The following is a 25,156-nucleotide window of genomic DNA, read 5'->3' as shown; positions in this document are numbered from 1 at the left end:
AATTAAGAACCTCTGTCAGGTATACACCTAAAGTTTGCAATGGTATTTCTTAGTTCACCCTTTGGATACATGAACACGAAAGATTCTAGGTATATATGGCGTCTTAAGATTAGTGTCGACTTCATAAATATTGGAATGACGCTACAGATCAAGGAATGCTTGTATGACTGGATCTGAATGAAATCTATCATAAAAAAGAATCTCTGAACCGCATTTCCAGTTATTTCTCGTCTCCAAAACCTTCGAAATTACGATAATCTTGGGTTTGCGTAAATTAACTCTATGCGAGAATTTGTCTTACGTATCAGTTTTCAGTTGTCTTTTCACTTGGTCTCTTATGCAACACGTTGGCCAGTGCGCATATTTCAAGGATCTCTCACATACAAGGAATCTGCATTCATAAGTGAACCGCTTGATAATGAGTCATGTGCCAGCATATACTGATCATTATGATATCTTAGATAAAAATGCCGAGGTGTAGCAAGAAATGACATCATTTGATGACTCACCTGTAAATAGCATGCTATACCGTAATAGGATTAGCGCACCACAAGCAGCAGCGCAGGCCATGTCTTGCCCCACTCGTCCTCATCCAACACCACCTCCCATCTTCACACCTATGGGCTTGATTATTGCACCGGGGTTCTTTAGACGAGAAATGTCGGAAGTTCTCAACATTTGAAGGAATGCGATTTCCCACATTTATGGTGCGTTTGATTTGCAGGGCCGGTTTCCCCCCCATGCCTAATCTGAAATCACAAGTCTTAAATTCGAAGTTGATACTGACGTACTTCTTTCAATGCAGAACTATACCCACTAGGCGCGCTGCATTGCATCGGCACTGCTTGTCATCGCTTGAAATACGTACTAGACGGCCTCGGATACTTACAGCATGCCATAGTGATTGGGAAAGCTAGCTGCCTGAAAGTATGGACCTTTCTCACGACTGCCCTACCATACCAATGCATTTATTCAGTCTCGACTGCACGAAAATTCTCCTTCCAAACATCCCCAGAGCTTATTTGCGTTGGGGAGGGTACCCATTACTTGACTGTTATCCCTTCATTGTATCTGTTGAACCTAGGTTCTTCAAATTCGCATCATTCATTGCTCAGAACCCCCGAATGTCGTTGCATCATTGAAAGTTGCTAGTACAGATGGAAGCTGATATATCATACAGATTTTGTGCAGTTTTTCGCCTTATCTATGATCGCACCGGGGCTCGTCATTTTAATAATGATTGGGTACATTGAAGAATCCATACTTCAACCTTGTCTTCGCAATTGAGGTCCTGCGATTGTCGTCCCTGTTTGCTCTACGGCACAGACTGTATACGTTGGACCATACCAACCAGGATGGAAGAAAAACAGTCTACCAAGCCTGATAATGTACGTAGATTCAAACCGGAGCCATTAGAGACATCCTCCAGGACGAACCGACCGCAAACCTCTCAAACCTCGGATATATCCGCCTCGTCGCAAGGATCGAATGAGACCCATATCTCAGGCGAAAATAATGGCGGCGGAAACGCGATCTCGGGACAAGGAATTGACAAAGCTAAGCAGCCGCCAACTGTGCCTAGATTTAGGACTGGGCGAGTTTTGCCACAGCCCACGGAAACATCTTCAAGACATTCTCGGCTGAAACCAAAAGAGGCCAGGAACATAAACGATTCCTTAGAGAGGGAACATTCATCTCAGAATCCCCTCTCACCTACAAGTAGCACAAAAGTATCACCATCCGTGTCAAGTGAATCATCACCTTATGGAACACGAACTGTGACTCAAAATGAGGGGGAACAGTCGGATTCACCCGGACGAGAATCCAACGAGAAAACGAGAAAACGACGGCCTTTAAGAAGGTTTCAACCTGAACCTGTGGAGTCAATGAAACGAAGCAGGAGACGACCAACTGGCGAACCCGCAGGTAATACTGCCCGGCGAGAAACCCCCAGGAAGTTTCCTCCACAATTAATCGAAACTGGAAAGCGTTCTTTTCGCAGGGCGGAAACCAAGGACTTAGTTTCACCTTACCAATCGTGGCGACCTACTCAGAGTTCTATTTCTGTTGCCTCGGATCATTCGGCATTCGATTCCGAAGCATCGCGTTCATTCCCAACTGAATCCAGATTCTCTTATGCGAATTTGTTGCAACGACAAGAGGGTAGACGCCATTCTTTTAGAGTGCCAGACTTACCTGATATCCCGTCAAACAGTAGCGAGGACTCAGATGGCTCTGATTTGCCTTCACGGTCCACATCCCCATCTGGATTGTCCCAGAAAGACACGAAATCTTCAACAATGAATGACCAATTTCGAGAAAGCTGTGATGAGCGCTTTTCCAGCTATCTTCTGTCGTTAGCGGCACAATGTGCCGAGAAACAGCTTCGAGACCAAGCTCTGGCTGCATTCCCTAACGAGCAAGTTCATCAATCTGTGTCCCATTTTGCCATCGATGGTGACGAAGACTCGGATAATGAGAATCGAGGCCATTCTACGAGTTACCCACACGCCTTTCGCCGGGAGTCCACCACCGATTTAACCTGGGAACTAGAAGAAATGCGTCGACATAAAGAAGAGGCCGAGTTGAAAGATGGTGGGCAGCAAGGCAAGGGGGTTAACGAATCTAAGTTTTCTGCTGCTGCCATCGCTTCTAGGCAGCTTGAGCAGAGCACGCCTTTCCTCGATGGTTGGCAAAAAGACAACGGGCTGAAGCACATGCGACATGCCGCCAGCCCGCCAATGTTGGGCCACGATATTGTTTTCCCCATGAGTGTTTCACCGCAAGGAACAACATACGAAGATGAAGGAGACAGTCATCGTTTCGAGGAGACGAGCAAGACAGGCGACGGCGGCCAATCAAGCGGTCTTTGGAATTCTTATCCTCACGGAAAAAATAGGAACGAAAAAGGGCTATGGGGTGGACTATGCCGGAACGATGAGGAGCCTGACCTTTCTCGCTTTAAAACCGGCATTGTCACTCCGCAACCGGATATTGACGGCGACTCCTATTTTAGTTTGAACCAGGTGGCTCATTCAAACCCAGACACACAATACCCTGGAAAGCCTTCGGATCCAGGATCTCACCTCAGTCATGTAGACAAGATGCTCGGGATTGAGACGGAGGTAGAACGCGAGTTCCATGACGGGTTTGTCTCTCAAGTCTACAATTACCTATCCCTTGGGTATCCATCCCTGGCACGTTATTACGACCACGAATTGAGCAAAATATCTGGTGTCTCTATCGATGATCTCAGAAAGGATGATCTCCATACTGATGCAAAGGGCTATGTTGGAGTCCCAGACCGTTCAAGGGTTGATAAAGATAGAACGATCCTGGACAAATGTATGCGATGGAATGCGCTGCGACTGTACATCCACGAATGGGCCAAGCAGCGGCCAGAGATGGTTAGTAATGGGGAGAGCCTGAATGCATGGGGTGTTCGTGAACGTAGAGGTAGCTGGGCAATTTAATGTGCATGACTATTCTGCATATCATACCTTTTTTTCCTTGTCTCATGTTTTCTACGGTTTGTAAGGAAGAATTGCTGTGTACATACTATACTAATTTGGACTAATATTATTTTAAAGAGCATAGAGAAATGGATTTTAGAGTATAAGGATATTTTTGTAACCAGTAATGTATGATCGGTAGGTGCTTTATTCCTTTTTTTTAGGAAGTGATTTATAGATTATATTAACTTCTATCATTATGAAACTCTAGCACTTGAAACTGAGGATATTTCAAAACAGCTCCCCACAGAACCATTACCTATATAGAAAGTCTCTAAAGAGTGTCAACTGATCATTCGCCAGCCTACTTTGTCTGCTATTATAGCCGTGGATTATCTTTATTGTTTATATGTAACAGATGACAGTTATTAATTGGTATATCTACGTACAGTGTTCTCATTCAAGGAGACGACAAAAATCAAAGATAATGTTGAGAGTATACTCATTGCTCTGCCGTAGTATCATAGTATCTCTGGGTGCCGCCATACTCTTGCGTATACTCTTGGCCATCCTGTCTTGCAGTGGGTGTAAAAGCCTGAGCAATGTCTGCTCTGGTAAACGAACGGAGCGGCTGATCAACATAATAACGTTGAACTAAAGTCTGGTCCCGTTGTGTCTGTTCATGGAAGAAATGCGAATCCGAATGCGGCCCTTCCTTAATAGAAGAAGATCTCGACCTCGGCCGGAGAGGCTCCTGTTGTCGTTGAGCTTCGTATCTGTCAAATCGGCTGTGAGGCCGCCTAGAATCTACAGGGCCAGACAATTTCCGGCCGAACCGACTGTTTCCCATCTCAGGCGAACCAGGAGCTCGATTCTGTCGACGAACATCGATTTCTCGAAGTGAAACGAGGTCCCTTCGCTGTTTCCAAACTCTATTTGGTTTAAAATCATCTCGCGAAGCTGATAGGTCGTGTTCCGCGATATCATCGGTTGTCAAAACCGGGTATCGAGCCGGTTCGTCTGAAGTTTGTAAATGATAACGTTTGCGAGAAGACAGTGGGTTTATTCTTGGATCTTCGTTCATGTTTTTCTCTTGACCGGGTGGCATATTGACAGGGTACAGTCGTGTCTCACCAACCTCATCAGGGATGGGCTTTTGATTTTTTAGCGCAGAAGTGAATGCATCCTCATGTTTTAAAAACACAGAATCATCAAGAGAATATCCCGGCGGGTAGCGACTGCTCTCAGTGGGCATTTGTGTTTCTACCCGGGTGTCTGACATGGCGTCATACTGGTCTGGTGATAACCAGACGTATCGACGGTTGGGGGATTCGGAAAGTTCAGATACTCTCAGCCTCGTTGCATTTTCAGAGAACCTAGACGGATGAAACTCTGGCCGACTGGCATCACGCCGTCTAATTGTGTAAAGACCCGGGGCTTCTCTTACTTCGCGCTCATCCATTTCCATGGGGACAGAATCTGATGGCCGCTTTTCCCTTGTAAAGACTGTACGGGACGAAGGCACGAAATATCTGAGTTGACCACTGTCACCGATGTCATTTTTACGGATAGGTATATCGGAACTTTCCCGTAGGCCCGACTTATCATCTATGGGTTGTTGAGATGAATATGTATATGAACCGGAATGGCCTAAATAGTCCTCTTCCCAGTCGATACGCTCGGGTCGAATATTTGACCTCAAGCCAGGATCGTGCCTATGAGATGTGGGTGGAGACTGGATGGGATCGGTGGTCTGCAATTGAACCCTGAACATATTTGGAACGATTGATTGCAAAGCCTGTGAGATTATTTGCAGTTTGTTCTCGTCCATCCCAGGTGCGCGCAGCGACGATTCTATGGTGGAGCTATCAGGAAGGAGAATCATGTCTGTTTTCCAGTCCCAACTGTGACTCTCTTCACCTTGAAAAGTAACAGACCCAGAACCGGCATGTTCCATATGCGCTGAGTGGAAATGACCAATCAGAGTTTGAAGGTTATAGGACCTCGAATTTCTTGAGCGCGGGGTTGAGAGATGGTCGTTCTCCTTGTCTGTGCAACGTCTGCAGACAAGTGAATGCAAACTGCGCATTGGTTTCATCTGAGGATGATGATTCAGTCCCTCCGCAAAGAGAAAAATCGAAACGTCCAGATTGAGCTGACGCTTGCAGGTAGAAACGACATGATATATCAACGCATGGGCGCGAATGCTGGCTGGGAGATCTTTAATTCCAGAAGTCGCGTTCCACACATCTCGAGCGATTCGAGCCATATCGTTAAATTGGCTTTGATACAAAGCCCTATCTCCTTGTTGGGAAACACCAGGCTTTCCGTCATTTGAAACATACTGTGAGTAAGGCGAAGACGGGGCGTACGCAGGCGAGGGATATGCATGTCGTGGTTGTAAAATATGTGATGGATACATTGCCGGTGAAGCATGTACATTGGAAGATGGGCTGTAAACAGGTGGTGGTTTATCATATGCAGACGTTGTGACCACCGGTGTTGTTGGAAAGACATAGCCAGAGTGAGGTGTAGGATAATAGGGACTCATTCTTGGTGAAGGAGGTTGGTATGGCCCAAAGGCGTAAGTGCCGCCAAAAGGTGAATGCCCAAACGAATGGGGGGACTGAAGTGATTCAGACATCATGCGATGGCGTTGTTCTGGGGTTGCCATGTAAAGGGTAGGTGTTGTTTGCTGGCCCGTATAATAATGTGCCTGTGTAAACCCGCTCTGAGCGCTGGCATGAAGCAAAGCCTTTGCAGCATTAGGATTGGGATGAAATGGTGGCTTTTCAGGCCACTCAGCGCGCCAGTAGACAACCACACTTCCCCGGCTCAAAGCTGTGGTATGTTTAGCGGCATAATGTTGGATAACGCCTTCAAAGCCGTAGGTTCTCGAATTATTGTCGCAACCATTGCAAAAGAACAACTCTTTCTGATATTTCTCTGTGATTGGTTTGACTTTGGCCTCGAAAACCCACTTCATGTTTTCAAGAATCAACTTGCGCGTCGGTGGTAGATCTGGTGAGTCGGTCCTCACAGGATTTCCGGAAGCGCGAGCAACGTCATCTTCCTCTTGAATATGTGCGTAAAATCTGCTTCGTGCATGTGTCAAGACATTAGCAGCAAATTGTGCACATTTATCTTTAGTGAGTACGCTTCCACCCTTCCAGTTTTCATCGATAAATTCTTCAGCGTATAAAGCAATTTGGTCGCGAATTGGACGTTGTGCGTCCTCCCATTGACGATCTAGTGATGCTTTTGCTTCTTTTAACTGTGCTTCTTGTTGTCGGCGTTCTTCTGACTTGGCTTCGAGTAGTTGCAGCTTTTTCAACCGGACATCTTCCTTCTTTTCTGCTGCATCACGTTGTGAAAGTAGTCGCGGTAGTAAAATATCCCAATCCCTATCGGTCAAAACATTCGGTATCTGTATCGCCGCTAAGAAGGAATCCATATGGCTTAGAATGGCGGCTATCAATGGTGGGTGTAACTCCAAGCAGCGGCGCTCAATTTCTAATTTTCTCAAGGCTTTTGCTTCGTTGACATCGCTTAAACTTCTCTCAGCGCGGCCTTGTTGCACTTGAGTAGGATCTGGCGATGGGCAACCTGACGGTTCTAAATTGGTCGGTGTAGTTCGAAAACCTGGAAAACAACCAATTAGCTCTTTCCGATCATTATAAACCAAGGGAAATATGAGATTTAGGCTCTGGCGAGTCTTCATCAAAATATGCATTCCCCATATCGCCATATCTTTCTCATCTAAAATTCACATCACATACCGTGCGTCACGCCCTTAGGCAGCGTGTGTATTTCTTTACCAGCTGATCTCCTGTCGAACACGTTCTTCAAGGCCGGTGTTTCGTCTGATGGTTTGGAGCCGTACAGAGTATGTTTGATTGATATACCAAGCTTTCCCCTGACATCTTGCAAGCCACCGCTCTTCTCCCACTGTTCCCATCGCGCAATATCCGTCATCTTCGTTGCTCTCTCACTTTCTAAACCTTTCGTCCATTCTTCTAAGGCGGCTAATCCTAGAGCTTTGACTCGTTCAAATTCGTCCAAGAGATATTGGATATCATTGTCATAATAGTATTTGGACAACTGTCCCGGGGATACTTGGTTAGATTTAACAGCCACAGGTGAAACCACATGCATGGATGAGGTGACGAGCGCGAAACAAAGGCCTGGTATGAGAGAGGTGGGCAGAGAGGATAGCAAAACATCCATCTCCTTGTACTAAGCGTTAGCTCCTGTGACGTCCTGGGTTATCGAATCGACACACCTTCCTTGTCCGCGCAAAAAGGCATTCCGAACACGTCCTGATACCAAAGGGCCATATTATACGAACTCCTTCAGCGCCTAGATCTTTTTCCAACGGAGAAAATGATGTCATGGACGAATGGGACGAGTCGGGCTTTCTGCAAAATTGACAGTTGGTTGCTCCCACTAAATGCCACATTTCCAATTCGGTCCTATTAATCAAAGGCCGTGGCATTCCGGGATAGCAAAGTTTCCGGGAGTGAGACCAGATGGATGCCGAATTCATTGGATTCAAAACACCCTGAGCTGGAGTGTCCTGTGGAAAGTGTTCACTGGAAGTGAGATAAGAGTTAAAGGCTCTATTGACGCGCAGGAGCAAACCAAGGGTTTTCGGGTCAAGGAACGAAAATACATATTGCCACGCTTCCATGGGTAGATGGGACCAGGTCAGCGAGATCCGGTCAAATTCCAATTTATGCTTCTTAAGAGGAATGTCATGGTCGTTGTCACAAGTGGAGGTTCCTTGGGCTATTGGATTGAGTGATGCCAAAACTCTATCGACGAGAAAGCCATCATTAAAGGAAGAATGTTTTCGTTTACGTCCTGGATTCCATGCCGTGGTAGAGACGTCCATTTGCTGAGGCTCGGAAGAGCTCTCAAATGAAGGGTTAGCCTTGGATTGGTTATCCGGAGATTGCAAGTCCATAGTAGTAGAAGGTCGCGTAGATTGTTCCATCATTTCGGTAACAACAAACAAGGCGTAGACCGTCGTATGTTGGCACAGAGAGCAGGTGGACTGAGAGCAGGCAGAGCTGCTTAGTGTGCCAAAAACAGCCAAGCCATATGACGTATATTTGTCGTGAAGATATTGAAAAAGTAGAGAACCTTTTTTTCTTGTAGGAAAAAAAGGGCAAAGTGAAAAAAAAGAAACTAAACAATAGAATCGTAGTCCCGAAAGGGCCTACATTCGACACAACTCACTCCTTTAAAGGAAACGTAGGAAATATGCTTCGAGCCATAAGCATATGGGGAAAAAAACCTTTGGACCAGATGGATCGGTTCCAAGTCACGATGAGCTGGCTGTTCAGAACTGATGCGAGGGCGGTGATATCAGCGTTCCATGCGCAAAACAAACACTGGAGAATGGCTCCTGGACAGGTTGTAAGTAGCCTGAGGCTCTGGACTGCTCAGCCCCAAGAGTTGTTGTGGCGAAAGACATAAACTCGTGAGTTCGATGAAAGAAGAGAAAAGAGCAGATAACAAGTCGCGATATCCTCAGAGCTCATCGCGAAGTTGTCACTTTGTTGCTGCGAGGGAAAGTGGGGGTCAGCCTCACTATTTCGGCCAATGACATGGCTCGCTATCCCGGCTCCCAAACGAGGACGTCATGTGATTATATACCATACTACAGAAAGCAGTTTGCTCTTTACCTACACATTTACACTTCCCCAATATTCTAATATTAATCAGTCTAATAGTATCTTCTCTTGCATCTAGAAGCAGCTGTGGGCTTATAATTCGGGTTTTATTACGACAAAAAATTGTCAGCAAAAAAAGTGGATTTACAGATAAGTTTTTACATTCCTCTGCATGTATCTAGGAACACATTCAGACAGCAAAAGAAGACAGACAATGCTAAGAGGCGAAGCAACTATTTATGCAACTCGACGTAGTTGGCAGGGAAAAGACCAGCATGGCCATTGTACTCGCCAGACCACCAATCATCATCGGGGAATTCCTGTTATGAGTTAGCACCATGATTCGAAAAAAAGGAAAAAAGAAACGTAATGACTAGAAGGAGGTGGGCTCACAATATTTACGATCTTGGCTCCATCGGGGAAGCTAAGTTCATTATCTTCGGCAGCTTCATAATCATAAAGGGCTGTTGCTGTGTGACCGTGACTCTCTGCCTCAGGCTCTGGGGCCGAGGGGGGTTCCGGGTGTGCGTGAACAGGAGTTTCCTCATGTTCAGCAACATCAGAAGCCTGTCCGGAAACTTCCACATAATTGCTAGGGAAGAGGCCATGGTCCCCGTGAACGTTAACTCCCAACCACCAGTCCTGATCAACCATTTCAATGTCTGTTACTTCTTCACCTTCCTTTAGCTCGATTTCGTTCTCCTCGGCCTTTTCGTAGTCATACAGAACCACGGCTCGAATGGACTCTGCTGGGGCCGTGGCATGTGTGGAAGCCTCGGCGGTGGCACGGCCGGTGTCATAAGCCGGCTCTTCAAGCTCCTCTTCAGCTGGGACAGCCTGCTCTAAACTGCGAATTGGCAAAGGCTGAGGAGGGGCGCTTATCTCTTCATGAGCATCTTGAACCAAGTCCTCTGGAGCAGTGCGACTGACGGGCATAGCAATCTGGATAGGGGAAGATTCCTCCGCAGCCGGTGTTGGCGGAGTAGGCGAACGAGGCTGTGGAGGGGGCGGGGGTATTTCTTGTTTGACCTCTTCCTCGTGAGGGGCTTCTGCGGGGGTTGGCTCTGTAGGAAATCCAGGTAAAGGAATGCCACGACCAACATTGGGTTTGCTACTGGTGTCCAAAGGTGGTGGAACATCGGATGGGGCAGCAGCTCTTGGTTGTGTTTCTTCATGAGCCGACAAGGCAGTGCTGCTATTTGCAGATCGTCCAGTATGTGTAGTTTGCACTGGGGCCCATGATTTTCCGCCATATGAGCTCTTCCACTGACCATCACCCGATAGATCCTTCGTCACTGGTTGAGCACCATGTGCAGGAGTGGCTGCCACGTTGGTGCCTTGCTGTTTTGCTTTCCTTTCCGCCCATAGTTGCGCCGGTGTTTTCCCCCCTTCATCAGCAAAAGTCTTGCTTGCCAAGCCTACTACAGGCGCGGCAGCAGCAGGTTTCTGCCCAAATTCAGATGGTAGCGGTGCCTTTGTACCAGTGAAGCTCGAGGAGGTACCGAATCGATTGGCTACTTTGGGTTTTGGAAGGCTTGTCAAGCGTTCGGAGGGTTGGAACGCCGCCGAGCGCTCAGAGAGGGTCTTGGCTTCGGTTGGGGGTTCAGCAGCTGGAGGAGGCTCAGTTGGAGCTGCATCTTCCGGTTGCCGAGCTCTGGCTCGAATTGCCGATATGTCGACCTTGCCGACTGGCTCATAGGCTCCTTTAACAGGGATGGGTCGGTCATCTACATTTTGACCGGATTCACGAGCCTGTCGCCTGATAGCTGAGATGTCTACCTTTCCGATAGGCTGATATGCGCCCTTGACAACATCCTCCCTAGCCTCGGACGGACCTTCATTGAACCTGGATGGCGTTGGCTTTTGTGACGTAAGCTGGTTCATGTCAACCTTTGTTGGCTTGTATGCCGAAGGAACCTTTTCCAGTTGGGTTCTTGTGACTGGCGGCGCATCGGCACCCCACCCATCGTCGTCAACCTGCGAATTTGCAGAGGCAGCTACTCGACGACCACCAGGAGGAGCCACGAACCCGGTAGATCGACCAGCGGTGAACACCGGCTTTGTGGCTACCGGAGGTTTGGATGAAGGGGCCGCCTGGGGAATGGGGGTTCCAGACGAGTACTTGGAGCCCGAAGCGTCGGCGACCTTTTGAAGAATACGTTCTGGTGATAGATCTTGGTCGGAACGGGCAGTTATTTGCACATGGTAACCCTGCATATGAAAAACAAAGTTTTAGTAAACACGAAGTAAGGGGGGTAAGATTGGCTGGGGCCTACCTGGAAAAACCGAGATACTGCGGCCAGATGACTCGTGAAGTAGCCCTTTGTCCTTTCAGGCACTCCCTCTCCGCACCAGGCGATTAGGACATTCTTCGGAAGACTGGTGTTTGGGTCTTTCACTCTGAGGAAGGCAAACTGGACCTTTCCTTCCGAAAAGTCCTCAAAAAGGTCGAGCAATTCCCCCTCTACAGTCGGGGTTAGCAATCGAATGCAACGAGGTTATGGACGACCCACCTCCGGTGCTCTGGACCTTGAGAACACTCTCCTTACTCCCCGAATCCGGCTGGAAGGCATTCACAAGAGGCGTAGACACATTAAACAGCGCCCATTGGCCGTAGGAAGGAGAAGCGGCGGCAGCATTACTTGCGGGGGCGGCGTTGACGATGGATTGATAGCTCTTTGAGATCGAAGGCCCGTTGGTGGAAAGATTTAGGGAAGCCATTGGACACAGCGTAAATCTAGAAGGCGTATCGCATTGACAGGAAGGGATGTGGTTTCTGCGAAGAAGAAGCGACGTTAGCATCACTCCCTGGTTGTCACCGGCCGGTTGGGCTGCGGTCGATGCAAATGTGGGGAAGCTGACCTCAACAAACAAATGGCGTGGGAGCTGGTTGGCCACCCGTTGCGATTGCAGGTAATAGGATAGATATCTCGAGGGTTTTGGCGCCGGATGGCACTTTTGAATGCAAGCAATGAGTTTGATAGTCAGCGTGGAGGAAGTTGGTTGCCTTGGCTAGGAACGCACAGCCAGGTAAGTGCGCATTGTGGCGCGGTCGGGCTCGGCAAGTACGTCAGAGCCAGCACTAACATGACTTACGCGACATGCTAATACTAATAATAATAATGGTGAGGATTCTGACTCTTTTATTGGTATTGTTTTGGTGTTAAAAGTCGAACTACTGTCTGGTGGCATTTAAAGTGATGCCCCAGATGTTATTGTATACAATAACCCCAAGGACCACTTTCAAGACCAGTCCAAGAAACCATGGTGCTGTATCTATATCCATATGCATACAAACAGCAGCTAGCAACACGAATCGTAACGAATAATAAAATAGTAATAATAACAATAACTCATAGCTAGCTCTCCTAGCTGCATCTGCACCTGCACCTGGAACGTCGACAGTAACACAGTTCCGGCAGAATCACGTGAACAAAATTGCTCGGGTCGTTTTGCTCTGGCTCTGGCACAGTCTAGACTCCAGAAAAGAAAACGCTCACCCCGAAATTCTCTGCATCCACGACTGCGGGCGATATACTTTTGGAGCTCTGCAGCTTGGCCGCCCTGTCTCGTCGCCTTGCCTCATCGTTTGTTGCTGTGGTGGCAAGGAACAGGGTCCTCTATCGCTCCCGGCCGCGGCTCTTTGTGTTTCGCGCGTTCCCCTAGTCACTGCACCCGTTCTCCCTTCTGCATCAGGGATTCGTGTATCGCCATCTTCCTGGCGCAACTGCTATATTCATTGAGTGCAAGTGCGATCGTCTTTTTGATCGCCCCTTTGCTCTTGAGCTTTCCACCATGGCGGGCCTCGGCGATGATCTGCTTGTCACCGTGAACAAGCTTCAGGATTTGGTCTTCAACACCATTGGGAACGATTCCCTCGACTTGCCGCAAATCGTAAGCCATCGAACATAGCGCGAAGCTATTGATTCATATCCATTAGAGCCTCTTGCTTACTTGGTTTTGTTGCTGCATAGGTTGTCGTTGGTTCCCAATCGTCGGGGAAATCCTCAGTGCTCGAAAATATCGTTGGTCGCGACTTTCTTCCTCGAGGTAGTGGCATTGTAACGAGAAGACCCTTGATCTTGCAACTGATCAATGTTCCTGGCGAACACGACAACGAATCTGAAAATGGTCAGGCAATCGCTCCGCATACTGCAAACAGTGTCGCCACCTACGGCGAGTGGGCGGAATTCCACCATCTACCAGGGAGAAAATTCGACGACTTTGGTCAAGTCAAACAAGAGATCGAAAACGAAACTGCCAGGATTGCTGGAAGCAACAAAGGAATCAACCGCCAGCCCATTAACTTGAAGATCTTCTCTTCTCATGTCTTGAACCTGACCCTAGTGGATTTGCCTGGCCTGACTAAAGTCCCTATCGGCGATCAACCAACCGACATTGAAAAACAGACTCGCACCCTTATTTCCGAGTACATTGCAAAGCCAAACAGTATCATTCTCGCCGTCTCCCCAGCGAATGTGGACCTGGTAAACTCGGAAGCTCTAAAACTGGCGCGTCATGTAGACCCCATGGGCCGGAGAACAATTGGCGTTTTAACAAAGCTGGATCTTATGGACCATGGAACTAATGCGTTGGATATCCTATCTGGCCGGGTTTACCCACTGAAGCTCGGTTTCATCGGTGTGGTCAATCGCTCCCAGCAAGACATTCAGAGTGGAAAGTCATTGGATCAGGCCTTGAAAGCAGAGGCCGATTTCTTCAGGCACCATCCCGCATATCGAAACATGGCAATCCGCTGCGGAACACAATTCCTCGCCAAGACGCTGAACTCAACCCTGATGTCCCATATCCGCGACCGGTTACCCGACATCAAGGCTCGACTCAACACTTTGATGGGCCAGACGCAGCAGGAGCTTGCCAGCTACGGGAACAAACAGTTTAGCGGCAAGGAACATAGAGGCTCTTTGATATTGCAGTTGATGACACGATTCGCGTCTTCATTCATTTCATCCATTGACGGAACATCCTCGGAAATATCGACAAAGGAACTATGCGGCGGTGCACGAATTTACTACATCTTCAATTCGGTTTTTGGAAATTCACTAGAAACTATAGACCCAACACACAACCTCACCGCGTACGACATTAGAACTGCTATACGCAACTCCACTGGACCTCGACCCAGCTTATTCGTGCCTGAACTGGCCTTTGACCTTTTGGTGAAACCACAAATCAAATTGCTGGAAATTCCTAGTCAAAGATGCGTGGAGTTGGTTTACGAGGAGTTGATAAAGATATGCCACACCTGTGGTTCTCAGGAGCTGTCTCGATTCCCTCGGCTGCAGGGAAAACTTATTGAAGTGGTGTCAGATCTTCTCCGCGAACGTCTTGGCCCCTGTTCTACCTATGTTGAGTCGCTCATTTCTATCCAGAGGGCCTATATTAACACAAACCACCCGAACTTCTTGGGAGCTGCGGCTGCGATGTCTTCTGTCATACAGAACAAGCAGGAACAAGAGAAAAAGGCTCTGCTGGTAGAAGAACGTAAGAAGCGTGAAAAAAGAAGACTCAAAGAGCTGGGTGAAACCAACGGAGCCGAGGACGAAGAGGACCAGAACCACGACCACAAATCCAAGGCCCTCCCCGTGCGTGGCAATGCTACTGGAAGGAGCATGTCACCCAGTGTTTCTAAAGGCGTGGAAGCGTTTGGTTCTAATGTGAATGGAATGCAACAAAGCAACCCTGCGCTTGGAACGGCAAACTCGGCTCGCGACTCTTTTTTGAATTACTTTTTTGGCAAGGATGGCATGCCCTCAGCAGGACCTCTTCCTCAGCCGACTTCTGGACAAAACCGACGCGCTGCCCATTCTGGCGAGCCCAGCATTAGCCAAAGCATTCGCCGTAATGAGCCTCGCTCACCCGTGTTGACGCAAGACGAATACAACGTTGCCGCTTCCGAGTATGGAAATGATATTTCTCAATTCGTAAGTTTTTCTCCCGTTTTAATTGCCTGCCCTGGCGTCCAGTTCATCACTAACCACAGGAAAAATGATTAGCCCAACGACAACATCGAGCCTAATCTCACCGAAAGAGAAATACTAGAGACCGAGTTGATCCGACGGCTGATCTCGTCGTATTTCAACATCGTGAGAGAAACAATCGCAGACCAAGTGCCCAAGGCTGTCATGCACCTTCTCGTCAACCACAGCAAAGACGTTGTCCAGAACCGGCTTGTCAGTGAGCTCTACAAAGAAGACCTTTTCGGCGACCTTTTGTATGAAGACGATGGAATCAAAGCAGAACGCGAAAAGTGCGAGAGGTTACTTGAAACCTATAAGGAGGCAGCAAAGATCGTTGGCGAGGTATTGTAGACAGCGGTTTTTTTTTTCTTGCTCGTATCCGAGCAGACTTTCTGGCCCTTTGTATCAACATATCAATGAGTTCGTGTGGAGTTAAAACGCACGAGGAGTGTATGTATATGGATATAATCCGTTCTTTATTTTTCTTGATGTACCACGAATTCGCTTTCTTCTCTCTCTATATCATTATTACATTGCATCTGATATACTATGTATTCTGATGCCTCTCAATTCCATCTTTCATGCTTTTGTGTTGGCGGGGTATAGAGCGACCTGGTGAAGTTCTTTGGGGAAAGCTGACAATGCTGTTGTTTCTCTGGCGTGGGGGGATAGGTCAGGGGCGTGTTGTTGGGTTGATGTCAGTAGGCAGGTTCTATTCGGTTTATTGATTGAAGTTATACTATGAATAAACGTTATTGAGCTTTATAATTTTTTTATGCAAAACGTCCACTAGTCCATATATATACACACACACACACATGCACATATATTACGATCTATCTCGTATATAACAAACCCAATACCCTAGATGCAACCAACCAACCAACCAAAAAAAATCTAGACCTTGACCTTATTTTGCTGCATACTGCTCTTTTGCAAGTACTCAGGCGCTATAACCCTATTATTCTTCGCCCTGGCACTCGCCACACCATACAGCGCACCGCCCAAAAACACAAACCCGGCGCCAATCAAAACACCCCTGGAAAGCAAATTGCCGAAGATGTAGATGGACAACAGCAACGAAACTAACTTGCGGATATTCAAAATGATCGTGACGGTCAAGGAAGAGGACTTGGCTGCTAGGAGATAGACTCCGCGAATACATACGTACTGCGTGAGGGCGTTGACAACGAGGAAGAATATTTTGTTGGGTGTGGCAGCGAGCACGGAGCGGAGGAATGCGTGGCCGGAGCCTCTGAAGAGGAGCCAGAAGACTGACGCGGACTGGCGAGCTTGTTCAACTACGTTGCTGGAGGAAGCATATGCCGGTGCTGTTGTCGCGGTTGAGAGCACGCTTGTCACAGTCGCTGTTACTGCTGTAGCATTGGCGAATAGATCGCTTTCCGCAACTCCTGGGATTGAGCTGATGCTCGAAAGCATGGACGATGACTCCATGAATGCCCGGAATTGGGAAGAGAGCTGGGGATATGTCGGCAAGAAGAAAGGGATCGAAAGCATATGCGAGTAGAGCAGAGCCTCGCGCCAATGTGTGTTTCCATGGACAGCGTAGAGTCTGTCAGCATAGACACCCTGAAAAGCAGACAACAGCATAGCTAATGCAAGAATGGTAAAACCGATCACGAAAAGGAAAGTTGATTTGCCGTCGGTCTCGTCCCCGCTCGTCTGTATGTTCAATGCTTTCCCCTGCGCTTTAGCGTCGGCCAATGCAGCTCCCACGACGCCCAGTGTCAGCAAAAAAACCGACAATATCTGCATGCGCGTGTAGCGTCTGCCGTTGTATATATATCCAATCAGCATAGAAGCCACTGGTCCGCCGGATCGAAGGATGATATGCAGCGGGACGGATATCCGGTATGCGAACGCCCAGTTATTCAAGAGATTGACGGTGACGAAGAATATCGTGTAAATAGCCCACGACCGCAAGGGAATGACGGGGGACTTCATGAAAAAAGCGCGAGGACCGGCCGACCACGACAAGAAGCTCGGGATTGTGAATAGCGATACGGTCACGAATTGCACGAAAGTGATAAGAGGCCCAGCAGCTGGTTCATCCCTACACGAAAACCACGCATCAGTCCAACAATTCTTGTAGAGATGAATGAGTGGGCCCTTCTCACTTGATGATCGCCTCGAGCGCAAAGACCTGTAGATCCCAGTGAGCACAAATTTACCACGTATCCCAAGCGTACGACGACGTACATTGCCACAACAGCCTCCAAAGATCAAAAGCCCGATCAGCGTAGCATCAAACCATTTCGGCAGCAGACTATACAAAACACCAGCCGTCACGCCGTTCCAGTCCCTCCGGCCAGACGACCACTCGTATTCGCTCTTTTCCTCCTTGACCTCGCTATCGTCCATCCTAGAGGAAGGAATCGCAATTTCAATCTCTCGACGCCTCACAGCATTTGTCACGTCCAGGTCGACCGAGCCATGATTCGGAGTTTTGTGGGTATTCTAGGAGGAGGAAACAAACTATTAATGCCTGTGTCGGTTTTCGCATGTCGTGTTGTTCGACGGGACAAACTTACTGCGTGTGGCATTTCTTCGAGCCAATCACGTTCGCGAGAACTGTGGCTGTCAGTGGACAGAGGAATGCTTGGTCCGACAGCTGCTGGGCATGAAATCGGTTGACAATGGGAGGTGGCTGATATGAGGGTATGAATTTCGACCGAAAACAATATTCGGGAGTGATAATCAGGTCCGCGGGCGGAGTCTCCGAGTCAGTCTAGCGGGACGCGGCTGATTGTGGGTGGAGACTCTTTGAAAGACCGAAAAGGGTAATATCCAGTTCGACACTCTAAAGCTATCATCATATTTGATTGATCTTACGGAGATTCTTTATTCTATTTACAAATATATTCTCTAGCAAGGACTTCTAATTTCAACAACTAAATGATAACTATATATATTATATAAGAATTTGAGTCGGTAATGTCTATATCAGCACCGACTCGGGCCACACGTTTGCCTCAGGTCAATATTCGGCCACATGGAATCGAACAAAGAAAGCGGAATCATCGTGGCCTTTTTTAAAAGGAGAAGTCCCCCTTGCTGAAGGCCGTGGTGCATTCACAGTTTTTATCACTTGCGTGCGAGAATGGCTCATATTTTACGGCTACCTGTTGAGATCCAACTCGAGATCTATAAGCATATAACCAACATAGATGATGCTCTTCACCTCGCCCGTACCTGCAAGGTTTTGAGTTCCGCCTTCGAAGCTCCCTCAAACAGACAGGATATCTTCAGATCCATCATTGTACGTTGACTGCTTATCTATTCGTGATGGTTAACTGCTAACTAATGCTTCGATACAGCACAATGGTTTGCACCACAAGTATGACGTGCATTTACATGTTAAGGAAGGCCAATATGCAGACTTTGTGGTCAATTACGAATATGGAAGACTGCCTGATTACCACAATCGCCCACTTGTTCAAGGCGAACCGCAAGTCGACCCCGAAATTTCTACTAAACTGCCTGCTGAAGTCGTATGGTCTATTGTTTGTCGATGGCATGCCATGAAAGTCCTCTTTGACCTCTACTTCGACTCCGCTATCCGCCCATTTTACCTCCAGTCTGTAATACCGTGGCGGACCGATCAGCGGGATCACTGGTATGTGGAGTTAGCATACGAGACTCCGATGCCACCTCCTTCAGGTCGTGACATCGAGTCTCTCCAAACTGCTGAAAAGCAACGAGCCTACGAGCGGTTTTACCGGGGACTGTGTTCCCATTGGATCACGGTGGATGAAATCTGGCTCGCGCGAATCTCACGCTATCCAACATCTATACTTCGGTTGTACATTTTTGAGAGAATCCGGGATCGTTGGGAAGATCATCCTGCACGTGATGTACGAGAAAAACTCCAGGCTGTTGAGATAATAGAGTTTGTCTGGGGGTTTCTAGGCCGGAAAATATTCCGGGATCCTGAGCGACTTTCCGACTGGCTCCTTGGAAAAGACGCGAAAGAACAATTTCTTGACTCTTTCGAGAGGAGTGAAAGCTGGCTGTATTTAGTCCGCATGAGTTCTAACTATCTTCGTCCACCACAAATTATCGAGCTTTTGGGTGACATGTGGAATCCTCGAAGTAGACCTTTTAACAAAGCAACTTATCTTCATAGTACAGGTTTGTTTGACCGCGATTCACGGGACGGGTTCTCAGAAGATGAGAACATGATATCTTTAAACACCTTTTATGAGCTGGAGGAGATAGAAGCAGACGGCATGAGGCAGCTTTTCAAGCACTATCGAGTCGAGAAAGATCCAGAAAATGTCAAGTATGGAAGCCCGTGGAGAAGGTATAAGTATTGCCAATGGGTTGATCGTTTAAGGGGTCGAGCGCTTCTTTCACCAGACAGAACCCAGCGAACAACCGCACCTACGAATGAGCTATTGGAATTATTGGGATATCAAGATGTATAGATGACCATGATGTGTATACGTAGACGATAACTCTAGCAATTCCGTATATTGTACGAACCATCTATTCTAACCAAAATACCAGCTTTTCAAAACGTTATATTTAATAAATGTATTTCAATCCTCAATCTCATCATCACTTAAAAGCAGATTCTCAACGGCTGCCTGCACGTTTACATGCACTTCCTCCTTCTTCGAAGCTTGAAAGCCCGGACGGCCGCTTCTTCTCGCAGGCAAGACGGGGTCTGTGGACCACTCGTTGACCGAACTCGGTTCAGCGTCATTATTCAGCATGTCATCGGGGATGTCATCGGTTGGGGCTGTTATGCCTTTAAACTGCGTGATTCTGTCCAAGCCGCGCGGTTGTGTGGAGGTGTTGCCCAGGATTTTTGTCAAGTAAGGGAGTTGGTGAAGCAGGATATCTTGGCGAGACATCATGGATTTTGGCGGGGTGTCCGGTCCAGCATTCCTGTCGTTTGCACTGGCATTCATCTGGTTGTGTTTCCATGACTCGACGCCCTCTGATCGAGACGCCGTGCTGTGGATGGTCGTCGGATCCAGTAACTGACGCTCCCATACTCCGACGAGGCCGTCCATTTCCTCTATATCCTTCCACAGTCGCTGTGATGTCGGAAAGTGCATTTTATATGTATCACCTGAGCGCTTTCCTGTAGAACCTCCTTCGAGTTTTCTTCGAACCGGACAAGGAAGAGAGAAGAGCAACCCCCTCACGGCGACATGAAAGCTGACCTCGTCCTGTCGTAGCCGATCGACGCTTGTGCCGTATCCCTGGAACTGGCTGCGCGCCATTCCAATGCCCATCCTGCTACTAGATAAAGAAGATCGGCCTTCTGAGCCCAGCAGGTCGCTATCTGACAAATGCTCTATGCAAGCATTGAGCGTGTCCGTAAAGGATGGCCCATCGCAAGACGGCGGGTAATTCTCATGCAAAGCTGCAGTAAAAGTTTGTATATCAGTCCCCGTTTCGTTGATCAGGTCTTCAATCGAGACAAGAGATATCTTCGGCCGTTCCAAATGCTGCAAGTGAGGCGGAGGCGCTACGTAATCTCGCTGTTGTTCCGGAGTTTCCATATCTTCTCTTTTGTTGTAAACCACTTTGCCGACTGCATGGAACAAGCCCAGGCTACTTTCCCGTTGCGTGATTATCTCCAGTGAATCCTTCTCCATAAGGGTTAGCGAAGTGTCACCTCGACTTGCACTTTTCGCCTTGGCAGCAACACGACCACCCCAGTCACCGTCTTTATCTCCTCGTAGACAGAAAAACTGTAGCGAGGAGATGGCACTGCGGACATCGCCCAATTCCGAAAACTTCTTCAAAACACCTGGACCGGGAATTCTCTGCCGCATGGAGTCCCGAGCTTCCTTTTTCAGAATGAGATCAAGTGCTTTGCGCATAAAAGTAGGTGCTATAGGGTTAAACTCAATCGTGCTCGCGCCAGGATTGGTGTAGATTTCCGGGCCGAGCAGCCTATGCATAGTGAGATTGTCGGACATTGAAGCGCTCGTGGCCAGCCTGGTTTCCGAGATGACAATGACAACTGGGGGAGTCGTTCTAGGTCCGTGTGAAAGCGGCGAGTCAGACGCCAAATACCGACGTAGTGAAGTCCGAAAGGCAGAAAGTGAAGAAGACCCCCACGAGAGACTGTTGGGAAACTCTTCTATTAAAATTATTCGCTGTGACGCGGAACCTTGGGGTTCATGCGTGGTGGTGGTGCTGGTGCTGGGAGAGTCGGTCAAATCAAGACTGCCAAACCCATCACTTCGATTCAAAAACTCGTCAAACTGGGCATTTAGAGAGTTGTATTTCCCATCAGCGCTCTCTGTGCCCACTGGGCTCTTCCACTCGACAATGGAAAAGCCTAGAGCACGAGACAATAGCGAGATGGTCGTGGTCTTTCCACTTCCTGCCGGGCCATGTAGAACAAGGATTTTCTGCAGCTGTTAGTATTACTCATTTTTTTAACGAAGAATAAAGAATGAACTTTACATGTTTGGTTCTGCCCGAGAAAGCCGCCGTAAGCCAGCTGCGTACATCTGCTACCTTTTTCTTATGAACCGCCAGCTCCTCGATATTCGACGGCGCATATCGTTCTGGCCACGGCCGCCTATCAGTCGCCTCTGGCCTCGTTTCTGTGCCGGCAGAAACAGGGAAGTCATCCAGAATAAAGCGTTTCGAACGTTGAGGTTTTGAAGGTTGTGCGCGCTTCCTCGAATCGCTACTCTTTTGTGGTTGTTGCTGTTGCTGCCTTGGTCGGCTGGGCAGCTTTGCCGCCGTGTCCTTGCCAGTCAAGTGCTCAAAAATGTCGTCGTCAAACGAGCCATACTCGTCATCTTCAATCAAATCGTCCTCGATTTCATCGGGATGCTCTTCTTGTCGCGGGATTGCTGTTGCTGCTGCCGGTGGTTTGAGTGCTGCCCAGCGCTGCTCCTCGGTCGCCGGCTGGAAGAATTTGTGCAGCGAGCGAGGCGAGGTTTGATTGGCATCTGTCGCGGTTTCCTTTCTCTTTTTGCTGTTGGTATTCGATGCGGGTTTGCGAGGGCGGGTGGCGCGTGTCTTGGTGGGAGAGTTGATCGGTCGTTGTTCCTGGCGACGAGACGATGTAGGTGGTCTGGCCTGAGTCTGAGTAGTTAGTTTAAAATCCATACATACATACATACATATATATATATATATAAGCTCGACAGAAAGAATAATCATACCACTTTCCCCTCTGGACTTCTGTCGTCGCCGCCAAACGACAGCGTCTCATCCTCATTATCCGACGACGACAAAACAACCAATTTGCGCTGCCTTTTGGGAGGAGGCGCGGCCATGGTGATATGCGATTGAGGGCGCCAATAAGAGGATCATTGTTCGTGCAGTGTGCCAGGGACTATCCCCGGATGAATAATGATGAATCCCAGTTTCGATGGAATAAATAATTAAAGGTTTGGATTTAGCTTGGGCCGTCGTCGATATCGATAAGCAGGTCCACCCACACTCTATAAAGAGAGCTACTACCGTACCTACATCACCTACGATTTTTGATATAAAATTAAATTGATAAACAGGGTATCATCCTCCATTAAGTAAACCATTTAAGAAATTAAATACAACGACACTGCTAGGCGCCGCCAAATAAATCATAATAATAATCTTCATCAAGGCCATCTCGACTAGGAATCTTTGGCGGCTCTCCAGCAAACGCAGCATCGTCAAAGCGAACATTCAAGAGACGAATCTTCAGACCGTAATTGCTGATGAGATTCACTAGCTTGCTGGTTTCAGAAGTGATCGGTTGCTGGTTGAGAATCATGAGAAGCCCGTCCAACCACTCGGACGCGATGCTGTGCGTTTGCGGCCGGAGCACTAGCAGAGCAATCTCTCTCTGGGTTGATCTGCTGCCAGTGCGATTGTGGCCCGGTGTCATTGTTGGAGCCCCTGAGGGTGAGCTGGGCGCATATCCATGAATGGTGATTTTGGTGAACGAGGACGCCTGCTGAGGTAAGGTTTTGATGGTAGAGCCGGACGAGTCATCCGATGAAGCAGAGACGTTGGACACGACCGACGAGACGATGGAAAGATCAACTAAAAGAATTAGCATCGACATCGATATCAACATTAGATTAGACCATAATAGACTGGCTTACTTTTGTTCGGAAGAGTATCCAATGAAGGGACACTCTCCTTGGCCGAATCAAAGTCGCCAAAATGCAGATATCTGCGGTTATGTGACAGCTGTACATATTTATATGCTTGGGATCGCTTCGAATCTGGCTTTGCAAAGTTGGGCCCATCGACTTTTGTGCTCGTCTCGTTGGGAAACCATGCACCCTGGAGGAGGCATCGGATTCTTTGCTCTTTAACAAACTGCAAGGCTTCATGGTGCAGCTCATCGCGCACTTGACGCAGATGCTGGCCCCATGCATCCTCGTACGTCAGCTCGAGCAGTTCCATTTGCAGCTCGCGGAGACGTTGGTATTCAAACGCCGAGAGCTCTTCCTCGACGTCTTGGACGTCCTTTGTACGAGGCGCTCCGCCGACGACAGACTCCACAAGGATGCGCAACAACTCGACAATCTTGTCGAAATCGGCTATCTCAGCACTAGTGGCTTTCCAGAGACGGAAGAAAGCATGTAATGAAGCAACATGAATACGAGACCAATGCAGGAGCAATGGCTTGAAAACCTTGTCAAAATTCGAGCGCGAGTCAAGCAACAAGTAATTTTTGGCATCGTCGGTAGCTGATCTCTCGACTTCGAAATGCTCATATAGAACCGAAGTGATCGCCAGGGATGCACGGGCAATCGGACACCGCTGCTCAGCGGGCCTTGCCGACTGCTCCAGCAGCATCTTCTGGAATTCGTCCTGGTGCTTCCTGACAAAGTCTGTGAGGTCCATCATACCGAGGAAGCCCATCTCGTAGAACTCGCCCGCGGGGCTTTCCGAGTAAAAGCCCAGGCGCCTCCATTTCTCCGGATTGTGCCTGCGAGACTTTCTAAGATCGTCGTCGGCCGTGGCGCTTTCTCGGGCCATTTCCGGGTTACTCGCAATATGGATGCCCTTGAGGGCTCGCCTATGATCTGGTTTCTCCAATTCGACGGCCACATTCTTCCATTTCCGAAGTAAAAGCTTGGTCAGCGATTGGAACTCAATCAACGGATGGGCGTGGTCCTGTAGAGCGCTTCCTTGCATCAAAATGTACACAGCACGGATGACGCCCAGATCCTGCAGTCGCTTAATAAACTTGGGCCACTCGCTTTCTTCATCGTTGGCAATCGAGTCCCGCATCAGCGAATTGATCAGCTGCAATGCATTCGCACACAGCGCATGGTCTGCGGAGGACAGCCTGCTGACCAGCATCTCCAAAAACTGCGGATACTTTGCGATTGCGGGCTTCAGTGCGCGGAAGCCGTGTATACCAGCTTCGGACAGTCTGCTCGGGTTGTGAGGATGCGAAACGATCGAGACGAGCATTGACATGGCGCCGCGGAGGATGTTGACCAGGGGATGCGTGACAATGAGGTAGACTATCTGTACGTTTTGTGAATTAGAATAGAATAAGATAAAACACTATCGCGATCGAAGTTTCTACTCACCCTCTCAACAAGCTCTTCATCGACATATTCCCAGCCCTTGTCGACCTCCAGCAGACGCGCAAAGCTCGTCAGACTGTAGGCCAAGGTATTCCCTGTCGTGACCAGAGTCAGGTAGCGCAGTTTGCCCAGGCCGCCCTCTGAGATGAAAATGTCGGCAAACGAAGGGTCGCCGATGCTGCTCTGCAGCTTGAAGGCAGCCATTTTGCGCACGGGGTCTTCATCGCTCCCCAATCGCTCGACCAGATCGGACGGATTGAGGCCTTCCATGGCGGCGTACACGGCAGTATAGAACAAACGGGGACCTGGACAGGGGGGTTAGGAAAGACAAAAAAGGATCAAAAAGACGAAAAAGAAGGCAAAAGACACGGCTGCAACATGCTGCTCTAGAAAACAAAGCCACAGAAACAAAGAGATCGCAGGGAAGATTTTGAGTCTGGACCGTGAAGTCATGACAGGCGCGATCAGGGGCAGGCACGGGCCTTTCCCCACTTAATGCGTTC

General features: G+C 48.4%; 8 protein-coding genes across 8 annotated transcripts; 3 read left to right on the top strand and 5 right to left on the bottom strand.

Annotated features, from left to right (window-relative positions):
* Nucleotides 1–1,355: 1,355 nt before the first annotated feature.
* On the top strand, nt 1,356–3,473 carry TRUGW13939_01031 (uncharacterized protein; the record flags this gene model as incomplete). The annotated part of the gene is made up of 1 exon (XM_035484237.1): nt 1,356–3,473. One exon carries the CDS (start codon nt 1,356–1,358, stop codon nt 3,471–3,473), a length of 2,118 nt encoding a protein of 705 aa, XP_035340130.1.
* A 481-nt stretch (nt 3,474–3,954) lies between these two features.
* On the bottom strand, nt 3,955–8,451 carry TRUGW13939_01030 (uncharacterized protein; the record flags this gene model as incomplete). Its single annotated transcript, XM_035484236.1, has 3 exons — nt 3,955–7,094; nt 7,232–7,688; nt 7,735–8,451. 3 exons carry the CDS (start codon nt 8,449–8,451, stop codon nt 3,955–3,957), a joined length of 4,314 nt encoding a protein of 1,437 aa, XP_035340129.1.
* A 912-nt stretch (nt 8,452–9,363) lies between these two features.
* TRUGW13939_01029 (uncharacterized protein) lies at nt 9,364–11,851 on the bottom strand (the record flags this gene model as incomplete). Its single annotated transcript, XM_035484235.1, has 4 exons — nt 9,364–9,450; nt 9,524–11,341; nt 11,407–11,594; nt 11,644–11,851. The coding sequence occupies 4 exons, from the start codon at nt 11,849–11,851 to the stop codon at nt 9,364–9,366; spliced, it is 2,301 nt and encodes a 766-aa protein (XP_035340128.1).
* Nucleotides 11,852–12,925: 1,074 nt separating this feature from the next.
* Nucleotides 12,926–15,462, top strand: TRUGW13939_01028 (uncharacterized protein; the record flags this gene model as incomplete). Its single annotated transcript, XM_035484234.1, has 3 exons — nt 12,926–13,024; nt 13,105–15,075; nt 15,148–15,462. The coding sequence occupies 3 exons, from the start codon at nt 12,926–12,928 to the stop codon at nt 15,460–15,462; spliced, it is 2,385 nt and encodes a 794-aa protein (XP_035340127.1).
* Nucleotides 15,463–16,008: 546 nt separating this feature from the next.
* On the bottom strand, nt 16,009–17,675 carry TRUGW13939_01027 (uncharacterized protein; the record flags this gene model as incomplete). Its single annotated transcript, XM_035484233.1, has 4 exons — nt 16,009–17,185; nt 17,250–17,275; nt 17,332–17,589; nt 17,664–17,675. 4 exons carry the CDS (start codon nt 17,673–17,675, stop codon nt 16,009–16,011), a joined length of 1,473 nt encoding a protein of 490 aa, XP_035340126.1.
* Nucleotides 17,676–18,232: 557 nt separating this feature from the next.
* On the top strand, nt 18,233–19,525 carry TRUGW13939_01026 (uncharacterized protein; the record flags this gene model as incomplete). The annotated part of the gene is made up of 3 exons (XM_035484232.1): nt 18,233–18,391; nt 18,450–19,435; nt 19,492–19,525. 3 exons carry the CDS (start codon nt 18,233–18,235, stop codon nt 19,523–19,525), a joined length of 1,179 nt encoding a protein of 392 aa, XP_035340125.1.
* A 148-nt stretch (nt 19,526–19,673) lies between these two features.
* Nucleotides 19,674–22,391, bottom strand: TRUGW13939_01025 (uncharacterized protein; the record flags this gene model as incomplete). Its single annotated transcript, XM_035484231.1, has 3 exons — nt 19,674–21,509; nt 21,565–22,191; nt 22,278–22,391. 3 exons carry the CDS (start codon nt 22,389–22,391, stop codon nt 19,674–19,676), a joined length of 2,577 nt encoding a protein of 858 aa, XP_035340124.1.
* A 290-nt stretch (nt 22,392–22,681) lies between these two features.
* Nucleotides 22,682–24,923, bottom strand: TRUGW13939_01024 (uncharacterized protein; the record flags this gene model as incomplete). Its single annotated transcript, XM_035484230.1, has 3 exons — nt 22,682–23,145; nt 23,208–24,591; nt 24,657–24,923. 3 exons carry the CDS (start codon nt 24,921–24,923, stop codon nt 22,682–22,684), a joined length of 2,115 nt encoding a protein of 704 aa, XP_035340123.1.
* Between the last annotated feature and the right edge of the window lie 233 nt (nt 24,924–25,156).

Source organism: Talaromyces rugulosus, chromosome I (assembly GCF_013368755.1).
Source record: "Talaromyces rugulosus chromosome I, complete sequence".
In the NCBI taxonomy this organism is placed as follows: Eukaryota; Fungi; Ascomycota; class Eurotiomycetes; order Eurotiales; family Trichocomaceae; genus Talaromyces; species Talaromyces rugulosus.
The sequence above is the reverse complement of the archived record's forward strand: the minus strand, read 5'-3'. Positions and strand labels throughout refer to the sequence as shown.